A 25,642-nucleotide genomic window follows, 5' to 3' on the forward strand; every position below is an offset into this window, starting at 1 on the left:
TAACATGTGTTCCAAAACTGTATGGGATGTCTATGGTTCTAGTGTCTGAATATGTGCTATTACAATTAAGGTTGTTATGTTGGGTTTTTGAAAAACACAAAAATAACCAAATTTCTTTGTCAATTGTATTTCTGACTGTATCCAAACTGGACATTTTGTCATTTACAGACAATTGTTGTTTTGTTTTAATTCTCTTCAAAAGATGGTTCATAATCAAGCCATGGGACTTTAACAAGTTCTCTCCAATGCAGGTTTGTCATGACCAAAAAATGTATGGGACTCATAAAAGGCTAAAATGTTTATAAATATCAAAACAAAAGTTAATGGAATGAACTGAACTAATAGAAAACTAAAGCAATATTCTTCACTTATTCTTAGAACACGGCTAATCCTTATTTTATTTTTTAGAGTCAAAAAAACTTGTCTTAAGCTAGCTACAGCCTTTGATAACTAAGCAAAGTGTACTACTATAGGCAAAGTTTGGAGCATGTTTATGTCTCTCTGCCTAATTCCTGTAGAATTTGGAAACTAGTTATAAATATTCTTAAATTACAACAATATAGTTGTTTGAATCAGTGCAGCAAGAATCCATTTTCTCTTGCAACAAAACACAATCGGAAAAACTGGTTGTTTTACCAAGGCTTTGACTGGAAGGGTATATTTCCCTTTAAGGAATCAAGCTTAACTTGCTGAGCCAATAAAAGCCCCTGGAAAACTGGCCTGGGAAACTGGCCTGGGAAAACTGGCCTCATACCTGTCTACACAGTCTCCATACAGGGTTCCTGACCTGCAGTGAGTAAAGAATGTCACTTTCTAACAGGCCTAGGAACCCCATGCTTCTGGAACCTCAAGAAGGAAAAAAATTTATCCAACTCACAGGTATTTAAAAGTACAAACCCATGGCTGGGCTTGGCTTTAAAAAGTCCTATCTAAAATTCCTCATGGAACAAGGTTCCATCAAAGCCAATCTAAGAGGCTTATGTAAGGATGATTATTCTTGCTGTACTTTATGCAAATAATTAGGCCAAGTATAGGACTGAAGTCTGTTTTGCAAACAACTCAGTCCTATCATAGATTATTTTTAACAAAAATGAGGACTAGAGAAAGAGAAATTATGTTTTAAAACTTATCATACATCTGTTATTAACCTGTAGTCTCATCAGTTGTTTTTAAGTTCTTGCCTACATTTTAAACTAACCCTGCTTACTCCTGTCAACCAACCAGGAATCTCTGGCTGCAGCTCAGAGAAAACAGAAAGGCATCGGTAATAGAAAAATCTGGAAACATGTTCTAGTTCTGGGCAATTATCCTACAAATCCTGCCAGGTAAACTAAAACCCCAGGGTTTCTCTCTTTTTTGGGAAAGTAAGACCAAGGAAGCTAAACAAAGCCAAGCCCCATATACCCACTTACAACAGCACAACCCATCTGAATGGCTCACAGGTATCAAACAAACTCTGTTGTCATGGTTACGGCCTATAGTGCCCCCATTAATAATAGTAATCTTAATACTCATATTTAGAACCTATATTCTAAACCTCCTTGTGAAGTTTATCTCTTCTCGCTTAGAAACCATCAAGCTTCAGATGGTGCTGCAAATGGAGCCGAAAATGAAACTGCCCTCCTACGAGGGACCCTTAAATCAACCCCAGGAGGAGCCCTAGCTGCTGTTCCCCACACAACGCCACTCTCCAGCAGGAAGTAGCCAGAAGAAATCGTCACCCAGTTTCCCCTAGCAGCAGTTACGGATTTCATTCCTGAGGGGGGAAATATGTTATAGGAGGCAGAAAGAAATGATTTAGGTAGACATTTAGGGTAAAGTGAGTCCCCAGCAGAAAACTTTCCTTTTAACAAAAAGCAGCTCAAAAATAGCTCCCTTTCTAACCTCATGCAGTTCAAAAAAGAAGCACTTCTCTTCTAACAACAAGCAGCCTGAAAGTTCAGGCTGTAAAACACAGAGAAGATGGCTTGAGCACAGAAAGGGAGGGGGAAGTCTCCTGGGTAATCACCAAACTTCACATTTACACAGTGGGCCCCAGTAAAACAGTGGGTCTTAATAAGCATATTCCTTCCCTTTAGGCACGGTAAGATTGAGGAGCTAAAAACAGACTTGGGGGGATGTCTGCAGCTGCAAGATGTGTGGGAACAGACACAGAAACTCTCCCTCCCAGATAAGCAAGACAAAGAAACACAGAATAAGAGTCCATCTATGTGGTCAGAGAATGGGATAAGAGCTGATTAAAAAAAACTCTGCTCTATATAGAAGGCACACCTGGTCCCAACCAAACCACTGGACCCTAGGAGGATAAGACCTCCTCTGCTCATGAGCCCCCTCCTCAGTAGCCTATTTATAAAAACCCTGACAATTTTACTACCACTTGGCAACCCGCTCGGGACCCCTCTCTGTGATGGAGAGCTGTTCTTTTCTTTTGCCTATTAAACTCCTGCTCCAAACTCACTGTGTGTGTGTGTCTGTCTGCAACCTCAATCTCCTTGGCCGTGACACCAAAAACCTTAGTATTTACCCCAGACAACAAGGCTGCTTCACCAGCCTTCTCACATTAAATTCCACACATTGCATGTCGGTGCTGTCACAGCTGTGTCTATCACCACAGCAACAAGCAGACGGACTCAAGGCAAGAATGTGGACTTAGCGCTGATGACCCCGAGCTTGAGATGGGATCTGCCTAGTGTGAGCCATGGCTCAGTTTCACTCACTATGCGACTTGGTGAGAGTTACTCGGCCTCTCTGGGTCTCAGTTTCACATCTGTAAAATGGGGCTAAAATAACAATAGGAATAGCTGCTTTCACTAAATCACAGGTTGTTGCATATATCCAATGAGATAATGTCTGTGAAACTGCTTTGTAAATCTGTGGCACCATATATACACCAGCACTAATTGGAAAACAAATACATTTCTAAAATTTAATATGCAGATTCATGATGTCGTAATTCAAAGCAGGTTTAAACAATAGGGGAAATCCATAATGAGTATATTAAATTTATCATTCTTTATTAAAGTGAAGAACTAATGCCCCTCCCCATCCAGTTTGTCCCAACTTATCTCAACTTGTTCCATGTGTTTTCTTTCCCTCCCTCCCTCCCTCCCTCTCTTCCTTCTTTCCTTCCTTCTTCCCTTCTTTCCTTCCTTCTTCCCTTCTTTCCTTCTTTCTTTTTTTTTGAGATGGAGTCTGGCTCTGTCGCCCAGCCTGGAGTGCAGTGGCGCAATCTCGGCTCACTGCAAGCTCCACCTCCCGGGTTCACACTATTCTCCTGCCTCAGCCTCCCGAGTAGCTGGGACTACAGGCACCCGCCACCACGCCCAGCTAATTTTTTGTATTTTTAGTAGAGACGGGGTTTCACCGTGTTAGCCAGGATGGTCTCGATCTCCTGACCTCATGATCCACCCGCCTCAGCCTCCCAAAGTGCTGGGATTACAGGCGTGAGCCACCGTGCCCAGCCTCTTTCTTTCTTTTTTGAGATGGAGTCTCACTCTGTCTCCCACACTGGAGTGCTATGGCGAGATCTCAGCTCACTGCAACCTCCACCTCCTGGGTTCAAGTGATTCTCCTGCCTCAGCCTCCCAAGTAGCTGGGATTACAGGTGTGTGCCACCACGCTTGGCTAATTTTTTTATTTTTAGTCTGGATGGGGTCTTGCCATGTTGGCCAGGCTTGTCTCGAACTTTTGGCCTCAAGTGATCTGCCCACCTCAGCCTCCCAAAGTGCTGAGATGACAGGCATGAGCCCCACACCCAGCCTCCCTTGTGTTTTATTAAAGGAAGACCCACGTGATGGCAGCGGACATGGCACCCTCCTGTGTGACCCTGTGATGTGCAATGCACGCAGGAGGATTCACTTCCAGCAGGACACATACCGAGCCCTTTCATGGCCTTCCTCAGGGTCTGGGCATCTTCCACGGCATTGAATCCTGAAGCAGCTTTGACAGTACCTCCTTTGGTTGCCTGAGCACACAAGAGAGTGATGTTACTGAGAGGCAGCCTCTCACCAACATGGAGGCATCTCATTCGGCAAACATTTGCTGAGCACTGACCATAGCCTAGATGGTATTCTAGGTGCTAGGGGTACAGTAGTGACCATGAAAAATGAAGCTCTTGCTCCCCGGGACTGATGCTGTAGCTCATGGGAGGCAGAGAGTAAACAAGCCAACAACTCACAATTCCATAAAGTGCCTGGGGGTGAGCATTGCTGTGAAGCAGATAGAGAGGACCCGCAGGACCCATTCTGAGGAGTGACATTGAGGTTAAGAGCTGAATGAAATGAAGCAGCTGCTCATGCAAAGATGGAGGCAAGGGTTACAGGCAGAGGAAACAGCTCCTGCAAAGGCCCTGAGGCCGGAACTAGTTTCTAGGGAAAGCAGGATAGAGGCCAGTGTGGCTCAAGTTGGTGGGCAAGGAGGGGTGGGGGGGAAGGCGAACTACACCAACGTGGAACCCTGTTCTCCCCAAAAGGGAAAAATATCAAACCTGAATCCAGTCAAGCCTCTAGAGCCAAAAACAAATTTACAGTAAACAGGAGAAAGGAGAATGTTAAACCACACCAAAGGGTTGCAGTCAGCAAAATCCAGACTCTGAGACACAGCACTTAAAAAACGATCTAGTTTCTTCGACAAATAAATTGCAAGGAGAATTTAAAGAGAGAGATGGAAGGGAACTACAGTTTAAAAGATATGAAAAGGAACATCAATGATCATAATGTGAACCTGTAGTACCATAATTTGGATCCTAAATTAAACAGTAAAAAGCAAAAGACATTTATGAGACGATGGAAATTTGAACATTGACTTGACATTTGATGACACTAAGGACTTGGTTTTAACATTTTTAGGTATAAGGATGGCATTATGGTGATATTTCATTTTTAAAAGAGGTTTAATCTATTGAAATAGTTTACAGATGAAATGAGAAGATGTCTTGGGTTTGCTTCAAAATCACACAGGTGGAGAGAAAGGGGGGGAAGTGGATATAAAGAAGAAACAGGCCGGATGTGGTGGCTCACCCCAGTAATCCCAATACTTTGGGAGGCTGAGGCAGGCAGATCTCTTGAGCCCAGGAGTTTGAGACCAGACTGGGCAACATGGTGAAACCTCATCTCTGCAAAAACATACAAAAAAATTAGCTACGCATGGTGGCACAGGCCTGTAGTCCCAGCTACTCAGGAAGCTGAGGGGGGAGGATCTCTTGAGCCCAGGAGGTGGAGACTGCAGTGAGCCGAGATCACACCACTGTGCTCCAATCTGGGCGACAGAGTGAGATCCTGTCTCAGAAAAACAAAGACAAAAAACAGGAGTGACCATGAGTTAATAATTATTGATAGGTACACAAAGGGGTTCCTTATAGTATTCTGTTTACTTTTGTATATGTTTAGAGTTTTCCATAATAAAAATATTTAAATAAATGAATTAAAAATAAAAAAGAAGGAAATCAGAGGGGTGGGCTGGGGCCAGAGCAAGGCAGCCCTTCAAACCAGGTAAGGAGTTTGTATTATATTCTAAGTACAGTAGAAAGCCACCGACAGGTTTTGAGCAAGGAGATAGGGACATGTGATCTGACTTATCTATTTCAAAGATCCTCCTGGGCTGCTGTAGGGAGATGCAGAGACCATTTGAGAGCCTGGGCCAAGATCTGGGGGTGGGATATGAGCTAGACTAGGGTGAAATAGTTAAGATGGAAATAAACAGAGGAACAGACAGCTCAGCACATGTTTTGGAGCAAAGGCGACAGAACTTGCTGATGGACTGACGTGGGAGGTGAGGAAAGAAAAGAATCAAGTATAACTCTAAATCTTTTCCCCTGAGCAGCTGGGTATCATTTACCCAGATGGAGAAAACTGGAGGAAGACTACCAGATTCAGAGTGGCAGTGTGGAGTGGGATTTAGACGTTCTATGTTGGAAATGTTAAGTTTGGGATGTCCATTAAATATCCAAGTGGAATTGTCAAAAAGACAATTGGTTACACGGTATAAGTCTAGAGGTCACATCCAGTATAATAAAGTTGGGATGCATCAGCATTTGGGTGGTACTTGATGAAATGACCTGGAAAGAAAGTGAAAATAGGGAACAGGGACTTAGGATAAGCCTGGGTCTCTCCAACAGTACAGGTCCAAAAGGGGAGAGCCCAGAAAGGATGGCTGAGAAGGGGTGGTCCTTGAGCTCATAGGAAATCCAGGATCGAGCACTGTCCAGAGGCTGAGGAAGGAGGGAGTAGTTGGCACTTGGTCTAAGAAGCTTAGTGGGAAGGAGCATAAGCACTGGAGTGGGGTATGAATCTTATCTTTACCTCTTTCTAGCTGTGTGACCTGGGGACGTTTCATTTTTCTCACTTGTATGTTGCGAATAATGATAACTCACAGAAACAGGATAATACAGGAATGCACTTAGCACAAAACCCAGAAAAAAGTAAACACTAAAACAAAAACTCAGAAACATCATCATCATCATCATCATCGTCATCATCGTCATCAAAGAGAACTTCAGCTGTACCTCCGTAATAAATAAAATAATGAGATTCTTTTATCTATTTCTTGTATTATACCTCCACACAAGCCTATGGGGTAATGCCAAAGCAGAACGTAGGATGGAGCATTTGTACAAGGTGGCATAAACAGTGTGGAATAGAGCTAAAGTTTTCTGATAATCTAATTGGATCCAAGAATGTAATATGGGCCATCTAAAGGAATGGAGGATTTTTATACCCTTAGCACAGTTCTCTGGTGAGCCTGACTTGAGCTTACTGCACTAGACCACCCTGGCCTGGACCTCTCAGGCCCATAGTGGCCCACATCAAGCCCATCCAAGTCCTCAGGTACCCAGGGCATGGGCCTTCTCTGCTGCAAGACCAGGCTTTCATGTTCTGGATATGGTAAGCATTTGGCACTTGGTCATCACCCTCTATATGTCTGACAGAGGAAGGTAGACATGTATGACATCGACTTCCTTGGGCCCCGTTATTGGATGAATTGTATCTCTCCCCCAAAAAAAGACATGTTGAAGTCCTAACCTCCAGCACCTCAGAATGTGACCTTATTTGGAAATAGGGCCGCTGCAGATTAATCAGTTAAGATGAGGTGATACTGGTGTAGGGTGGGCCCCTAATCCAATACGACTGGTGTCCTTATAAGAAGATGTGGATATGAGAAGACAGACATACAAGGGGCGAGCACCGTATGACAAAGGCAGAGACGGAAGTTATGCAGCAGCAAGCCAAGGAATAGCTAGGATTGCCAGCAAACCCCCAGAAGCTAGGAAGAGGCCCAGAAGGCTTCTGCACAGGTATCAAAGGGAGCATGGCCCTGCTGACACCTTGCTTTGGATTTCTGGCCTCCAGAACTGTGAGGCAATACATTTCTACTATTCTAAGCCATCCAGTTTGTGCTATTAGGTTGGTGCAATTACTTTTGCAAATACTTTATTTTGGTAGCCTCAAGAAACTAACAGAGGCACTTTACTTCTTTTCTTCTATTATATATCAGTAGTAATACGCAAATTGGTGACTTGCTGTCAGAATTCCAACATGGCCGTTGGCCCCAGCATGAGACAGCTTTCTGAGTTGAATGTTTCACAAGGTTCTTTTGGAAATTCCGTATTGAAAAATTTTTGGATGGCACTCAAACACTGCATTCAACTTTTAAGCAAACTGCATTGCTGAGGGACACTACTATGGATTAGGATTAATATATAACAAGGTGAATCGATAGAGGAATTGGCAAGGGTGGTTCCGTTTATCAGTTAGCATTCTTAGTGACTCTTTTTCTCCAGGAAAGAGATCAAGAAATGTGTTCCCTGTTAGCATGATAAATATCCATATTGATTGAATTTCAGAGTATAATAGGCCATTATCCATTCTGGGAAGACAGGGAATTCTGTCCCAAGAGGGCCCATTGTGATAGCAGGCAAAGGAAACAGAGAGGATATAGGAAGGAATGACAAAAATGAATAGATAGAAATAGGTGCCATATCACAATTGATGAAATATTGTTATTACATTAATAATGAAGAAGATACATGCCAAAAATATCAGAGTACAATACAATGGAATACTAATGAGCACTAAAAAGGAATGGAGGAACAAAACTACTGATGCAACAATACGGATGAATTGCAAAAGAATATAATGCCCAGAAAAAGAAGTCAGACACAAAAGAGTACCTACTCTATGATTCAATATATAGGATGTTCTAGAACAGGCAAAACTAACTTATGATAACACTCAGAACAGCAGTTGCATTTCTTGTGTGGAGTGGAGGGTGGGAGGGGGAGTTAATATGAAACGGGCATGGAGGAGCTCCTGGGAATGATAAAATGTCCTACCTTGATATGAGAGTAGGTTATGTGGGTATATATACATATTTGTCAAAACTTAACGACCAGTAACCTTAAAGGATGTGCATTTCACTATATGCAAATTGTACCTCCATAAAACATGTTTTAAAATCTTGAATACAATGGTTTAAAAAAATATTGTAGAGAATTTGGAAAATTTTTTAAAAATTAAGAAGAAAGCTGGGCGCGGTGGCTCAACGCCCGTAATCCCAGCACTTTGGGAGGCCGAGGCGGGCAGATCATGAGGTCAGGAGTTCGAGACCAGCCTGGCCAACACGGTGAAACCCTGTCTCTACCAAAAATACAAAAAATTAGTCGGGCGTGGTGGTGAGCACCTGTAATCCCAGCTACTCAGGAGGCTGAGGCAAGGGAATTGCTTAAACTTTGGGCAGAGGTGGTAGTGAGCCAAGATCGCACCACTGCACTCCAGCCTGGGCAACAGATTGAGACTCTGTCTCAAAAAAATAAAAATAAAAATAAAAATAAGAAGAAAATTAAAACACTCATAACCACTAGAGTAAATAATTTTAATGATATGAAATGTAATATAAACATTACATTATCTCATTAGAAGAGATAAAGCATAAGATCAGAGTGAATAACTTGTTTCCTATTTTCCTATACTAAGTGGGGTACAAGGAAAGCTACAAAACTATTATTTATGCTCTTATTACTCTTATTTAAAAATCATTATACATATGAGTAAGGTCTAAAATAAAAAAATGGCAAATAGTTGGTGTTTCCAATGTTGCGACTATATAGTGTGGTTTTCTTTTTAAAATGTCCTTTATCTGTCTAATAAATAATAGTCATGATAGAAAAACAGGTTTTAGGAGGAAAGATGAGAGCAACTGAGGTAATTTTCTCCGAGTGGAAAGCACACAAAGGGCCACTTGATTACAGTCTTCATTTGTAGGAAAGCTGTGAGCCTGCTGAAGACAGGAAAAGCATCTCATTAATTCTGAGTCCTAGTCCCACATCTGCCACAAAGTAGGGGCACCATAAGCATTTCTGAATAAATATTCTCCACGTTGGCTAGGCACAGTGGCTCATGCCTGTAATCCCAGAACTTTGGGAGGCCAAGGTGGGAGGATCGCTTGAGGCCAGGAGTTTGAGACCAGCTTGGGCAACATAGCAAGCCCCTCATCTCTATAAAAAATAAAAATACATAAATATTTTTTTAAAAATTCTCCATGGCCAGGGAGAATCAATCAGCAAGAAAATGATTTTAAACTAAAGCATGAGAGATTTGGGGCACACATGAATAAGCCTTTGACTGTCAGAGATCATGAAGAAAATTCTGGAATATCTAATGCAAAAGAAATTAAGAGTATATTACTCTTTGTTCAGGATAGTTTACTTTACACATCCATCTTCCTAAAGGAAGGCATCTCAAGCTGGCAGGCTCTCCAGTTCCTCTCTAGGTATAAGATTTCTACTTCTATTATTGCTTCCTCCAGAAGACCACGGGTCAGAATTACTTGTCTATTCAGAAACTGTATTTGGGCGAGAGAAGGAGAGCAGATGGCCAGCCTTAGGTAGAGCCATGTTTTCAGCTAAGAGGCTCAGCTTCCACCTCAGAGCTGAACTTTACAGAACTCTCAAAGGGATTCAATTCGATGCTTGTTCCAAAGAGCAGATAACCAAGGTCCAAGGCGTCTGATTACTGTCTAAAGCAGGAGGCAGCCAACACACCCATATTGTTAAGAAACACCCCTCTTGATGAGCCTGAAATGATGTGGCTACCTCAGAGTATCGATAGCAGTCCTCTTCTGGTAGTAGAACCTAAAGAATTTTTAGTTTTTCCTTTTTAAATGTTCTAAAATAAACATGTAGCGCTTCTGCAGACAGAAAATTACAACTTGTTTCTATATTCTCAGGATGTTAAAAGAATTCAAAGAATTCTCTCTTTGAATCAATTTTCAAGGTCAAGTTGCTTACCACCCCTAAAAGAAATTTAAATGATGTTTAGAAATAGACCTGCCTTTTCATGTCCTCCTCCTTCCCCTCTGTTGAGTAAACAGTGCTTTGTTTAAGCTAACAGTTGCTGAGCCCACATTCTGTACCTGTTGGCAGCTGGCACCAGATAGGGTTGAGGTATTTCACAACTTACCATGGCCATGACTCTAGGTCAAGATCAGAGTTCAGCCACCCAAGCAGAAGTTCTTCTGTGATAAAAGCAGAGGGGAAATTACTGTGATGAAGGAAATGGCATTAAAATCATTAATCAGGATAACTTGCAGTTTGCATGAAGCTAAGCCACGAGGAAATGACACCCAACTTAATCAAAAGGCCAGTTACTGATTAGCCAAAGATACAAGGAATGGGCTAATTAGAGAAACTGTTAAAAAAAAAGTCGACTTTATCACACTGGTAAAATATTTTCCTACCTGTTCTTCTGTTTGGAGATACACACGACAGAAAGGATTCCTATTGTTTTGTTAGGGTAAAGTACCAATACTTGTACTCAAGCTGGACACAGATTCTGAACTGAATGTTACAGCAGATCAGAAGAGGTTCCCCCTTTGAGAAAAGAGATAATCCAACTGCCTCAGAGGAAAGTACAGCATACCAGCCTCCCCTCTGTGTGTGCATCTGTGTGAGTGTGTTTGTGTGTGTGTAATGACAGGCCGGCAGCCCAACCAACATTAGAATCTTTTCATTTCCCAGTGGCGATTTTCACCGCCACCATTCTAGGATTAAAGATTTTCTTCCCTTTAAGCTGCAGGCTTATACACTCAACTTTGTCCTCGGTTTTCAGCACCCCCTCTTTCATCATCATCACACATTTTTTTCAGTTGTTCAGAATGCAAGAAATGTCTTCATTGTAGTCTAGGACTCTTGTGGAGTTCTCATGACACATAAACAGTCCCCTAATGGCAGCCCACCACCTCCTATTCCCATATCTAAGTCATATAAACAAGGCACCTTCTCTTTTCTTGTCTTTTTGAGTCAGGGTCTCCCTCCATCGTCCAGGCTGGAGTGTAGTGGTGCAATCATAGCCCACTGCAGCCTCGAACTCCTGGACTCAAGCGACCCTCCTGCCTCAGCCTCCCGAGTCACTGGGACTACAGGTGCGAACCACCTGGATAAGGCTCCTTTTCTCAGAGTTTAGTTAGATCCTTGATACTCTAAGAGTCATCCTAGAACCAGGAGTACATGCATTCCTGGGAACTTGTTAAAAATGCAGAACCTGGCTGGGCGTGGTGGCTCACACCTGTAATCCCAGCACTTTGGGAGGCTGAGGCAGGTGGATCATTTGAGGTCAGGAGTTTGAGACCAGCCTGGCCCACATGGTGAAACCCCATCTCTACTAAAAATATAAAAATTAGCTGGGGGGTAGTGGCACACGCCTGTAATTCCAGATACTTGGGAGGCTGAGGCAGGAGAATCACTTGAGCCTGGGAGGCGGAGGTTGCAGCGAGCCAAGATCATGCCACTGCACTCCAGTCTGGGTGACAGAGTGAGACACTGTCTCAAAAGAGAGAGAGAGAAAAAAAGCAGAATCTCAGGTCCCTACCCCACACCTACTCCCAGAATCTGCATTTTTACAAGATTCCCCAAATATTTGCCTGCACAGTAGTTTGAAAAGCACTGGTCTAGATAATCTGACCAAGCAGTGTGCTTTTTGATGATAACTAAGTCCTTCTTAACCCACCTGATTACCATTTAGGCCTTGTTTGATCACATTTGCTTTTTACCTTCCAGTTTCATTCTTCCTGTTTCTCATCATTCATTGCCGACTTACCCCCTATTACCTGGGGGTTCAACTAAGGGGAGAACCAACTAGTCCTGGGACACACCCTGAGCAAAGGTACAGAGGTGAGAATGAGCTGCAGTTTCAGGAATAATGAGGAAATGCGGGCGTGACAGCAGAGGGCTCATTCCAGGGAAGGCTCAGAAACAAGGTTGGAAAAGCCAAAGCGAACTGAATGGTATGGGCCTTGCACGGCCTGCTGAGGAGTCTGGCTACAGAATACCATAGATCGTGGGAATACTGTGGAAAGTTTTTTGTTATTTGCAGAGAAATGCCATAATAAAAGAAAAGCTTTAACAAGGTACTGTACTTTACTATAGGGTAAACTGGAAAGAGAGAGACTGGAGTGAGAGAGAAGGAGTTAAGAAGGCTTGAGAGACAGCTACAGGAACAGATGGGTAGAGGCAAAAGCCTGGGCAGGGTGTGGCACTGGAATATGATATACGGGGGATGTTTGGAAGGAAGACTTTATCAGAAGTAGTGACTCATGGACTGTGTAGATTTACTCATTCAATCACCAAATGTTCCTACATGACCTCTCACAGCACCTCTCCAGGCACTGATAGAGATAATGCAGTGGATAAGACAATGAACCGGCTGTCAAGGCATTTATAGTCTACCAGGAGAGATAGACGACACATTTATTTATTTTATTTTATTTTTTACATAACTAGACATCTTTATCTTTTGACAAATAGCTTTAACAAACATAATTTTCAAGCTCTTTCCACAATATAAATCATTACTTGACTCCCCTTATTTCATTAAAAAAAAAAAGGATTCATTCTGACTTCTCTTTCCTTTTTTTTTTTTTTTTTTGAGGCAGAGTGTTGCTCTGTTGCCCAGGCTAGAGTGCAGCGGTGCAATCTTGGCTCACTGCAACCTCTGCCTCCCAGGTTCAAGCGCGTCTCCTGTCTCAGCCTCCCTGGTAGATGGATTACAGGCATGTATCACCATACCCGGCTAATTTTTGTATTTTTAGTACAGACAGGATTTCACCATATTGGCCAGGCTGGTCTTGAACTTCTGACCTCAAGTGATCTGCCCAAAGCGCTGGGACTGCAGGCATGAGCCATCACACCTGGCCCTCTGATTTCTCTTTTTTTTTTTTTTTTTTTTGAGACAGAGTTTCACTCTTATTGCCCAGGCTGGAGTGCAATGGCATGATCTCAGCTCACCGCAACCTCTGCCTCCCGGGTTCAAGTGATTCGCCTGCCTCAGCCTCCTGAGTAGCTGGGATTACAAGCATGTGCCGCCATGCCCGGCTAATTTTGTATTTTTAGTAGAGACAGGGTTTCTCCATGTTGGTCAGGCTGGTCTCGAACTCCCGACCTCAGGTGATCTGCCCGCCTCGGCCTCCCAAAGTGTTGGGATTACAGGCGTGAGCCACCGCGCCCAGCCCAACTTCTCTTTCTAAATGCCAGATATACATCAACCAGGCCTTTTCTGACTCCAGAGACAGTTGACTTGGTGACAGTATTGATATCCACTGTAGAGATGCATTATAACTTGGCTAACTCTAATTGGTTCTGATATTAACAGGCCCAGCATAGGCTGCTAAAACCCTTTGACAATTTTAAAATATATTTTTAACTCTTACTTATAACTTCTATTCAACCTCTTTGTCACCAACAACAAATTTTAGAACGAATAAATAAGATAATTTCTGATTTCGGCGAGATGATGAAAATATAACAGGATGATAGCATAGAGCAAGGGTCGGCAAACCACAGTAGCTCATGGGTGAAATCCTGCTTTTGTACAACCTACAAGCCAAGAATGTCTTTATATTTTTAAATAATTGACCAAAAAATCAAATAAGGGATATTTTATTACATGTGAAAATTGCACAAAATTCAAACTTCGAAGACTTATTGGAACAGTCGCACGTGTTTGTTTATATTTTGTCTGTGGCTACTTTCAAGCTACAACAGCAGAAATGAGTAGTTGTGACAGAGACCATGTGGCCCAGGAAGCTAAGAATATTTATTATCTGGCCCTTCACAGAAAACATTTGCTGAACCCTGACATGGAGTATGACAGGATCAGGTTACCAGGAAGAAGCTGGCCTGGGCAGGGCGATCCGGGAGGCATCTCTGAGTTGACATCTGAACTAAGACCTGAATGAAAGGAAGGGGCTAGCTGTTCAAAATTCTGAAGGAGAACTCTTTCAGGTAGCTGGAGCAGTCAGTGCAAAGGCCCTGCAGCAGAAATTGGCTTACTGTGTTTGAAGGATGGACAAAAGCATTGTGAACAAGGGCAAGAGTGGCATGAGATGAAGATGCAGTCAGGCCATATAATATTGTGACTTAGAGAAAGGGATATACACCTGTTCGTCCTCCTGTTCCTGGTACAGAACTCCTAAATCCCTTGGAATTTTGTAAGCGATAAGAACAATAAGGGTGAAAGGAGCATCTTTTGTTATTCATAACAAGCCCGGTTAACCGCACCTGAGTTCATGTTAATGAGGGGATGTCTGGAAAGCCCCCAGATAACTATAGGATGGGGGGCTGGTTGCCCCGGTAAACAAACTCTGTGATTAGAGAGTTGGAATTTTCAGTCCAACCTCTCACCTCAGGGGAGGAGAGAAGGGCTGGAGATTGATTTCATCACCAATGGCCAATGATTGGATCAATCATGCCTATGTAACAAAGACTCCATAAAAACCCAAAAGTCAGTGGGAAATAGGGAGTGGAGGGTTTGAAGAGCTTCCATGTTAGTGAACGTATGGAGGTGCTGGGAAGACAGTGCACCTGGAGAGGCCGTGGAAGCTGTGAACCCCTCCCCACGTGCCCCACCCTATGCATTCTTCCATCTGGCTGTTCCTGATCTGTAGCCCTTTATCATAAACTGATAATCCAGTAAGTAAACTGTTTTCCTGAGTCCTGTGAGCCATTCTAGCAAATGATGAAAGTCAACAGGGGGTCATGGGAACCTCTGATTTCTAGCCATTCCATCAGAAGCACAGGTGACAAGCTGGACTTGCCACTGGCATCTGAAGTGGTGGAGGATTGTGGGACTGATCCCTTAACCCAACCTTGTCCAACCTGTGGCTCGTGGGCCACATGTGGCCCAGGACAGCTTTGAATCTGGCTCAACACAAATTCATAAACTTTATTGAAACATTATGAGATTTTTTGCAATTTTTTTTTTCCCATGAGCTATTGTTAGGGTTAGTGTATTTTATGTGTGGTCCAAGACAATTATTCTTCTTCCAATGTGGCCTAGGGAAGCCGAAAGATTGGACACCCCTGCCTTAACCAGTGGGGTTTGTGCTAACTTGATAGTGTCAGAATTTAGTTAAATTGTGGTACACCCAGTTGGTGTCCAAAGAGAACTGAAGAACTGCTTGATGTGGGAACCCCCACCCCACCCCCTCACCCATCACATCTGGTGCTAGAAGTGAAAAAGTGTTAAAGTATAAGGAAAAATAGTTTGTTTTCCTATACAATTGGTGTCAGAAGTGGGATTTGCTAGAATGGCCCTGGCTTGCAGAAATATGTGGTTTGGGAAGAGAAAGAACAAAAGGGTTGGGGATGAGAAACTTTGATTCTTGGGTGGCCACATGGTCATGAGACAGGCAGGCTGGTGGGTTCCCTATTTTTAAATGGCCTGGGCCAGGCATGGTGGCTCATGCCTGTAATTCCAGCACTTTGGGAGGCTGAGATGGGTAGATCACCTGAAGTCAGGAGTTCGAGATCAGCCTGGCCAACATGGTAAAACCCCATCTCTAATAAAAATACAAAAATTAAGCTGGGCATGGTGGTGAGTGCCTGTAATCCCAGCTACTCAGGAGGCTGAGGCAGGAGAATCGTGTGAACCCCCAGAGGTGGAGGTTGCAGTGAACCAAGATTGCACCACTGCACTCCAGCCTGGGCAACAGAGACTCTGTCTCAATAAATAAATAAATAAAATAAAAATAAATAAAATGGCCTGGAAGAAAATGATAGAAGCCATTCACTCAAGCTTTAACTTATGTAACTCTCAGCCAATTAATAACAAAAGACCCAAGAAGCTTATTAACCACGAGTTCCTATTTCAGGGGGCTGGGGACTTCCCTGGAGCCCTGCATGCATAGCTAGACTTAAAGTCCAACCTACAGTTACCCTTCCTCATTTTAAGGCTAAAAATGTGTGGGGTGGAGATTTAAAATACTAATGTTGCATATGATGCATGAAGAAGCATGAGTGCTAGAAAAGCCTCTCCTATACATGCTCTCATGTAACCCTCTCCCATGGAAAGACCCTATAAAACTAACCCACACACTATCCTCCGATAGCAGTCTGTTTCTTTTCCTTTCTCAGCACTGGCTCCCTTGTGCACGAGCCAAAACAAACTTTCTCTTTGCTGCTATGTATGGTGATTGCTCTTGATTTCTATCCTGGGTGATTACAAGAACCCATGGCACTGGTAACAGCCACTCATGGTACGGAGTAGCATACCATGCTGAGATCTTTTAGTAAAGGTAAAAGCTACCCCAAGGTGTTGGCTCACTGGAAGCATAAGGAAATGCAAACTAATAAGAAAAGGCGATATATTCAGTCCCTTGGTTATTATCTGTAACAGATAAAATAAAATTAAAAGAGAGTGCTGGGTCAGACCAAGCTCAGATTTCAGTGAGTCTGCGCTCTAGCCAGTAACTGCAAAGCCACCCACCAATGGCAAAATCATGCTGAGATTAGACAATATCACTAAGAACTCTGGTAACCAAGAAGGCAGTTCATGTGGGGTGGAAGGCAAACCATGAAACGATTGAAACCACAGGGTATAGTGTGAAGAAGTTATTTCATTTTGTAGATCAGTATCATAAACTTCCTGAAGAACCTTTATTCAAATGGGTTGTGTGAGTAACTAAGTGAGTGACAGTGTCTTAGGTTTCGAACACTGCAGAGTATTCAAAATGCTAGCATTCGTGTTTGGGTTGATGCAGGACCCACAGCTCTCTATGGAGCAATCGCAGATGTTTCAGTTGGTCCAGACACATAGGAGGTTATTCCTGAGAGAACATCCAGCCTGGTGGACTGGACAAAAGCCACACTAAGGTCTGTTTACCCTGAGAAGGGGGACTGTTCCTCTCCCCTTATAAATGCCAAGTAGAATACCCCTGATGAAGCAGCTGATGTGCTTCATATGCAAACCACAGAGGACTGGCTTGACGATCATCGGGGTATTTGTCTGCTGAATATGCCTGTTACCCAGGTCATGGTAAACGCTGTGATTAAGGGGGCTCCTTTTGGCTGGACGCAGTGGCTCACGCCTGTAATCTCTGCACTTTGGGAGGCCGAGGTGGGCGGACTACCTGAGGTCAGGAGTTTGAGACCAGCCTGGCCAACTTGATGAAACCCCGTCTCTACTAAATATACAAAAAATTAGTCAGGCATGATGGCGGGTGCCTGTAATCCCAGCTACTCAGAAGGCTGAGGCAGAAGAATCACTTGAACCTGGGAGGCGGAGGTTGCAGTGAGCTGAGATTGTGCCACTGCTGTCCAACCTGGGCAACAAGAACGAAACTCTGTCTCAAAAAAAAAGCGGGGGGTGGGGGGGCTCCTTTTACATAAACATCTCATATAACCTTACTGCTGCAAAACCAAGGGAGTCTTATTGAATTTTCTCTCTCAGTTTCCCCTTATGGGTCTTACAGATGCTAATAAAAACACGAGGTTAGTTAAGAGAAGAATGGAGAAAGGCACAGAGAGTCAGGGACTAGTCTTAGCAGGGTGGAAATTTTTAAATGGTTATTAACACATAGGGCAGGGTGAGATGGCTCACGCCTGTAATCCCAGCATTTTGGGAGTCAGGGGCGGGCAGATCACTTGAGGTCAGGAGTTTGAGACCAGCCTGGCCAACACGGTGAAACCCTGCCTCTACTAAAAATACCAAAATTAGCCTGGCATGATGGAGCATGCCTGTAATCCCAGCTACTAGGGAGGCTGAGGTACAAGAATCGCTTGAGGACGGGCGCGGTGACTCATGCCTGTAATCCCAGCACTTTGGGAGGCTGAGGCAGGCGAATCATGAGGTCAGGAGTTCAAGACCAGCCTGACCAATATGGTGAAACACAGTCTCTACTAAAAATACAAAAATTAGCCAGGCGTGGTGGTGCACGCCTGTAATCCCAGCTACTCGGGAGGCTGAGGAAGTAGAATTGCTTGAACCCAGGAGGCAGAGGTTGCAGTGAGCCGAGATCACGCCACTGCACTCCAGCCTGGGTGACAGAGTGAGACTCCATCTCAAAAAAAAAAAAAAGAAAAGAAAAAAGAAAAAAAGAATCGCTTGAACCCGGGAGGTGGAGGTTGCAGTGAGTCGAGGTTGTGCCACTGCACTCTAGCCTGGGTGACAGAGCAAGACTCTGTTCAAAAACAAAAAAGAAAAAAAAAAAAAGAAAGAAAGAAAAGGAAAGAAAAGAAAAGAAAGGAGAATAAAACAAATATTGATAAACAAACAAACAAACAAAAAATCAGGGGCAAAGCTTAAGACCTTCACAGATCTTAGCCAGTCCTTGGTCTGGAGGCCCTGTTTCATGTCATGTGAATGATCCACATGTACCCATATCCCTTGGTAAGTATGATTCATATGCTAATTGGCTGACAACCCTGGCAGATACTGCTTTTCAGAGCAAGGGCCTTCCCTTTGCTTTCATGTAGTTTTGGAATAAACGACAAGTGAGGAGGCAGGGAAGGGGGACACCTCTCCAAAAGAGGCAACCTTTAATATGAACATTCCACTCCTTTTTACCACATCAAAAAGTGGAAAGACATCTTGAGCAAAGCCTTCTGGAAATACTGAGAGTCATTACACAAGGAGCTAGAAATATTTCACTTAAGGAAAAAGAAGGTATCATACTTGAACACTGGGTACTTTTATTCAATTTATTTTGAAACTTGGACAGCACACAGTGTAATATACACATTTATATATAGACAGCTGTTGTTTATTTATTAAAGTTTTACTAGTACAAAACAAATTTCTTTCTTTCTTTCTTTCTTTTTTGAGACAGTCTCGCTCTGTTGCCAGGCTGGAGTGCAGTGGCATGATCTCGGCTCACTGCAACCTCCGCCTCCCGGGTTCAAGGGATTCTCCTGCCTCAGCCTCCCAAGTAGCTTGGATCACAGACGCCCGCCACCATGCCCAGCTAATTTTTGTATTTTTAGTAAAGGCAGGGTTTCACCATGTTTGCCAGGATGGTCTTGATCTCCTGACCTCATGATCTGCCCGCCTTGGCCTCCCAAAGTGCTGGGATTACAGGTGTGAGCCACTGCGCCTGGCCACCAAACAAATTTCTAAATAGAGTATACAAATAAATGCAGAAAATGGTACTCCTCGATTCATTGTTATATCAGATAGTATGTGTAAAGTCAGTCTACACAAATGCTTATTAGCATAGAGCCTGGCACCTGGTAAGGCCTCAATAACTCTTGGCACAAGGATGGGGGGAGCAGAAAGAGGAAAGAAATGCACCCCCCAAAACACAATTGCTGTAGGCCTCTCTTAGCTGCACAGAATGACAGCTCCCAGGGGCTGAAAAGCCTTTCTTCTGGAAGCTCCACCTATAACCTTCCCACCTCATTTTCCACCTGCCTCGCAGTGCCATGCTCTTAGCAGAGCCTCTGCCCGACATTCTTTGCTATCTCACCTTCCTTGATTCCTTTGTTCTTTCTCTCTGAAGCCCTTTCTACAATCCATAAGCTGCACGTTGTGACCAAGTCCACAATGACTCAGACTGTGTTGGGGGTTTAAAAGCTCCTTTGCTGCTCATAGATGGGGCGAAATAATTAGCAACTATGCCTCAGTTTTTACATCTGTAAAATGCAAACACGCTCCCATTTTGGGGGTGATTCAAATAACTCTAAAAGCATCAGGACTGTTCCAGATGGAAAGATGAAGCCTGAAGGTGACACACTTTTTAGTGATGTCTTTAAAAACCTAGGGTTATGAAGAACATGGGTGGGTGACTACAGCTTCTTAACAGTATCTGAACTCTACGACTAGGGCTTAGGATAGGGATCTGAAGTTTTTAAGACATAGTTTTGGAGCAACTGAAAGATAGTTGGGAATTATATAAGACTTATCTCAATAGCAGTTACAAAAGGGAAAAATAAGTTGTAAATAAGTTCAACTTATTTCAACTAAGATTACATAAATTCATGGAAATAATTTACAATGAATTCATAAAGAAAAAGTAGGTATGTTGAGAATACATCTATACTGGTTTCCAGGATGTCCAGAAGGATAATAATACACTGTAACACAAATTGCCCAGTTGTATCTGCCAGAAATGGGCAAGCCAGGTGCTGACTCAAGTAGAAAGTTTCTTATGTCCTTATGGCAGACTGCAGGGATGTGGAACAAGGACTTCTGATTTCAAGTCCTATTTAGTAGGCTATATGTGGAGGTAACAGTGTGGTGCATTCTCCTCTCTCACCCAGCATTTGGAAAGCGGGCAAAGTAGATACTTCCCTAAGCATTAGACTAGTAAAATCAGCAAACACCCATCAAAACAAAGATATGCAAACTCATTTTAATGGGAAAGAACGGCTCCTGGGTTGAAGCAGGCTTGCTGGAAGATATTAGCATGTTTAAGGAAAACTTGTGTCCATCAGCAGAGCAAGCTCCATGCAAAACTGGCACAGATGCTTACTTTGAAATATTCATCTAAGCCCTGTCCTACGGAAAGGGTGAAGCCAGTGGTCAGGGGTCAGATATTTCCCCACTGTGAAGATGAATTCTGTCCATCTAATACTCCCTTGTTCCATGGTTGCCAAGCACCTTTTAGACTAGAGTTTGGCCTCCCAAATCAACCTGTCTACAAATATTGGAGCATGAGGATTTTTGCCTAAATAATATTTTTCCTTTCTTTTTTTTTTTTTTTTCTTTTTTTTTTTTGGAGACAGGGTCTTGCCCTGTTGCCCAGGCTGGAGTGCAGTGGTACAGTCATAGCTCACTTCAGCCTTGAACTACTTAGCTCAAGCGATCCTGCCACCTCAGCCTCCCAAGTAGCTGGAACTACAGGTACGTGCCACCATGCCCAGCTAATTTTTTTTTTTTTTTAATTTTCTAGACAAGGCCTCGCTGCATTGCCTAGGCTGGCCTTGAATGCCTAGGCTCAAGCAATCGCCTGCCTCACCCTCCCAAAGTGCTGGGATTACAGGTGTGAACCACCATGCCTGGCACTGTATTTCTTAATATAAATAAATTAGCAATATGTGTGTGTCTGCACGTGTGTGTGTTTGCACGTGTGTGTTTGCATGTGTGTGTGTGTACAGGTTTAATGAGCCTGGTGAATAGGAATCCTCCCTTTCTTGTCATGCTGAGAGAGAGTTTCTCTGGGTCTGCTGGATGTTGCATTGTGGTGAATTCACCCCGGTAACTGAAGCTCTCCTTCAGACCCCACCACAACTTGGCGGCCTCCATTCAGGTTCCTAACATTGACCCACATCCCAGAACAGGCCACCTGAGCTTATTATGAAGGGACCTGCCAGCCTTGTGGCACATTCCTACTGAATCCTTCCCTTCGCTGGAAGATCACATGTGAGTGAGTCATTCACTATTTTTCTTTGGTACATGGTTTCATTTTACAGCCCACAAGGATGACAAATTTAAACCACTGGTCTGCAGATTGCAAAGGGTGTGACTGGGCCCCACCCAAACACTAAAGGCTTTCAAAACTGTCTATGAAATAGGAAAATGAGAGTAACTCTCTTTTTTTCCTTCTTTTTTTCTTGGAACTTAGATCCTTCTAAAAGTAAAGGAAGTTTTATTGCAGTGACGGGGTTTGAGTCGGGAGAAATAACATTTTAAACGTGTATTCAAAGGCAAGATGTAGAAGCTAAAGGAATGAAAACAAATGTGGAGGCCTGCCTGCTAGGCCATCTTAAATAAGAATCGATTCCAGCCTAGCACCCAGCTAGTAACTTACGGACGGTCTTTTGTCCATATTTTGGCCAGTTATTCACAGCACTGTTGAGGGCAATAATAATCCTTTCAATCCACAAGTAATTCAAAAACATGTATCTTAGGCCTGGCGCAGTGGCTCACACCTGTAAACCCAGCACTTTGGGAGGCTGAGGTGGGCAGATCACCTGAGGTCAGGAGTTTGAGACCAGCCTGGCCAACATGAGGAAACCCCGTCTCTACTAAAAATACAAAAATTAGCTGGGTGTGGTGGCACGTGCCTGCAATCCCAGCTACCCAGGAGTCTGAGGCAGGAGAATCGCTGGAACCTGGAGGCAGAGGCTGCAGTGAGCCGAGATCACGCCACTGCACTCCAGCCTGGGTGACAGAGGGAGACTCCGTCTCAAAAAAAAATTAAAAATGTATTTTACATATAATTTAAAACATCCCACGCCTTCTCTGCCCTTCCCACATCATGCCAAAGCCAGTTTTTACTCCAATGATTGCTTTGTCTAAAAGGCAGGGGAAGGAGGGAGGGAACACTTATTAAACACTCCTCCATGTTATCTTATCTACTCAATAACCTCTGGGACAATGACTATTATTTCCACTTAACAAGTTAAAAACTGAGAAAAGTTGTGTAATTTGCCTGAAGTTAGCATGAGGCCAGACTGGGATAAAACACCTAGTTTACCTGATTTGAAAGCCACTAGATACTACAGTAGTGAAAACTGGTTGTGGTGAGTTCTATCTTGTCTTAAGAGGTAGGGCTAAATATCTACATTTTATAACAATAAGGAAAGTCACAGTGGCCTCAATGATTGCTGGGAAAGCTGATTGGGTCCCACATGTTGATAGTTTAATCCTTGCTTTGTTGTATGGCCTTAGTTCCCAGGCTCAAGCTTCGAAAAGTGCATAAATCAAAGAATATTCTAATAAGCTTTATAAATGTGCAGCTTCCCTACCTTGTTTTTCTGGGCACCATCATCAACTTGCTTCAGATATAATGAAGTACCCAATATAGTGCTTTAGACTTTCCTAAGTAATTTTTTTTTAAATTTTTATTTTCTGAGTGACCCCTAGTGCCACCTGTGGACTAGAGACCTTTGGAATTTCAGTTGGCTGGTTTTTTGTTGGTGGAGGTTTTTTTTTTGTTTTGTTTTTTAACTTTTCTTTTGAGATGGGGTCTCACTATGTTGCTCAGGCTGGGCCTGAACTCTTGGGCTCAAGTGGTCAGCCTGCCTCCACCTCCCAAAGTGCTGGGATTACAGGCATGAGCCACTGCACCTGACCTTCTGCCTTTTAATTGCAGACAAACTATTTGGATTTCCCTCCCCTCAGTCCAGTGACCTGAGAAACAAGAAGCTGATGTGGTAGTAATGCTGATTATTTCTATCATGGGACTTACAGGACAGTTTTACTGATGTTTCATGTTCATTCACCTACTCATTCAACACACATTATCTGAACGCCTGCCCCATGTCAGGTACCATTTGATTTACTAAACGGCACACTTTCCTTTCCGCCTGTATACCTTTCATGACAGTATATGATCCCCTATGCCTTGTAGGTTTAAGAGTAACCTGCCATTTAAAAAAATCCTGGAAGCTACGGAGATGACGTGGTTGAACTTCCTGCCGTAAAGACTTTACGACCTTTCTCAATGGTCCTCTCCCAGCTTCCAGTCATCCTCTCTCTGGCCCTGGGCTCACTCCTCCACAGGTAGGCTTTGCCACTGCTAAGTAGCTGTAACCATCAGGAGAGCTGGCCTTATATTCCTTATTCCATCCTCTAGAGCCAGAGGGACTTTATTTTAAAATAAGTATTTATTAAGCTAGTTGTACTGAATGCTTATGTGTTTTGTCACTATTATATCATTTTGCCCTATTATTTTCCAGTGGACTGGACATGATAATTTAAGTTTTAGAGAAGTTAAGCATAGTACCCCAGGTCACTCAGTAATAGGTGATAAGAGCTATGTTTTCATAGGTCTGCCTGTCTTTAGAGACCTTTATATTATACCATGCTGAATACATGCTATAATATATACTCGCATATACTATATAATATGTGTATACGTGTATAATTATATAAATATTATATATGTGTATATATGTATATATTTACATAATATGCATAATATATACAAAGTGTATATATACAAAGAGTATGTATATATGCGTATAATTAGGTGAAAAGGCAGATAACAATTCTAGAGGCTTTTAGAATAATGACAGAATAAAAACTTATATTGTTACATTTCTTGCTGAGCTAAAACTTTCTCATTCTTCATATCTTTTAACAAGTTGGATGCAAAAAACAAAACACAACAAAAACCTTCCTCTTCCAGACTTATCTGATGGAAACTGGACCACACTTTGACGGGCAGACAGATGGCCCCGGTCAAACATGTTTAGTACAAGGCTGGTGGCCATTTCAAGAAAGCAGCGCATTTCTAATCCCCACACGCTCTAATTCAGCCATACGGCCTTTCTGGTGGGAGAACCACGCGGCATGGCTCTGTAATATGTCTCTTTGGGCAGACACATGGTCAGAGTTTTGCCATCTCCAGCTAAAAGGGACATAAAGATTCCACCCAAGCACATTCTGTGGCCCTCCCTTAAAACAGGGCCCAGCATCCTGTGTTTAGGTTGGGAGGTCATGGCTGATCCAACCACAATAGCAAAGTTCCCAAAGTACAGCCTGCTTCAGAGACTACTGATGCATCATGACTTTGGGGTATCTGAATCCAGTGTCGAAACAGGTTAGATATAATGACCCCATCTGGTTATGTTTATTTTAGCACCAGCAATATTAAGACTATCCAGTATATACCAGTAGAGAGAGAAAGGAATGCCAAAAATAGCTCTTCTAGCTTTTGCTACAAACTGAAAACATTATGGGCTTTCATTCAAAGCCTCAGATGGAGTTGGCACAGCTGCAACATGTTTTTTCCAGCCCTGGATGGCAGTTGCTTATGCTTTTGGAGGCAGCGCCCCTCCAGGCTTAAAGGCACAACCCTTCTTTTGATCACTCAGGGTTGATTTTCCCTGTTTCAGATCAAAATGTGAAGTAAACCATACATGAGAGAGTAATTCTAAGGCTACAATATAAGCATGCAAAGAAAATGGGAGTAGAAATAGAGGGGAAATTCTTGCCCCCCAGAAAGAGTGCATTTCTGCCAGATTGGATTGTTAGGGTAGAAAAGACTTTAGAGCGCATCAGACCCACCCCTCCACTTTATAGCTAGGAAACAGGCCTATCTACAGGCGAGTGATGGGTTTGCCTTCTGGGCAGTGTGCTTGGTAAAAACATGTTAGGTTCTGTCAGCTGACCCAAGGTCTGGAAGGTGCTGGCACTGTGGGCAACACAAGCTCACCCTAGGATGGGTGATCTATGCCACCCTTCTGATGAGAAAAAAAGGAAAAGTACAGGTCTAACTATGGTGCAGCCAACTTCCTGGCCTAGTTGCTAATTTCGCATCATGGGCCATTCAGATAAAAGGAAACTTCTCCTTCAATGACCACCCCATCCTTCCTCCATAACAAAGTGGTTGGAGCCCTGGAGCACAACCACCTGGGTTTACAATCCTCCTAAAGGTACTTTCTAACTGGGTGATTTGGGCCAAGGTATAGTCTCTTGTGCCTCAGTTT

The 25,642-nt window shown here is 43.1% G+C and overlaps 1 protein-coding gene across 7 annotated transcripts in view; it reads right to left on the bottom strand.

Annotated features, from left to right (window-relative positions):
• ANXA4 (annexin A4) overlaps positions 1-25,642 on the bottom strand; it is a 182,655-nt gene that overhangs the window by 34,485 nt on the left and 122,528 nt on the right. For all 7 annotated transcript variants that reach the window (XM_016948681.4, XM_016948682.3, XM_054678480.2 and 4 more), the window contains 2 exons: positions 10,455-10,509; positions 3,877-3,964 (listed from right to left, as the gene is read on the bottom strand). In XM_016948681.4, coding sequence (XP_016804170.2) covers positions 3,877-3,964; positions 10,455-10,463 — 97 coding nt within the window. In that variant the 5' untranslated portion in view covers positions 10,464-10,509. The remainder of the gene's footprint in view (positions 1-3,876; positions 3,965-10,454; positions 10,510-25,642) is intronic.

The sequence above is a fragment of the Pan troglodytes genome, chromosome 12 (assembly GCF_028858775.2).
Source record: "Pan troglodytes isolate AG18354 chromosome 12, NHGRI_mPanTro3-v2.0_pri, whole genome shotgun sequence".
Classification (NCBI taxonomy): domain Eukaryota; kingdom Metazoa; phylum Chordata; class Mammalia; order Primates; family Hominidae; genus Pan; species Pan troglodytes.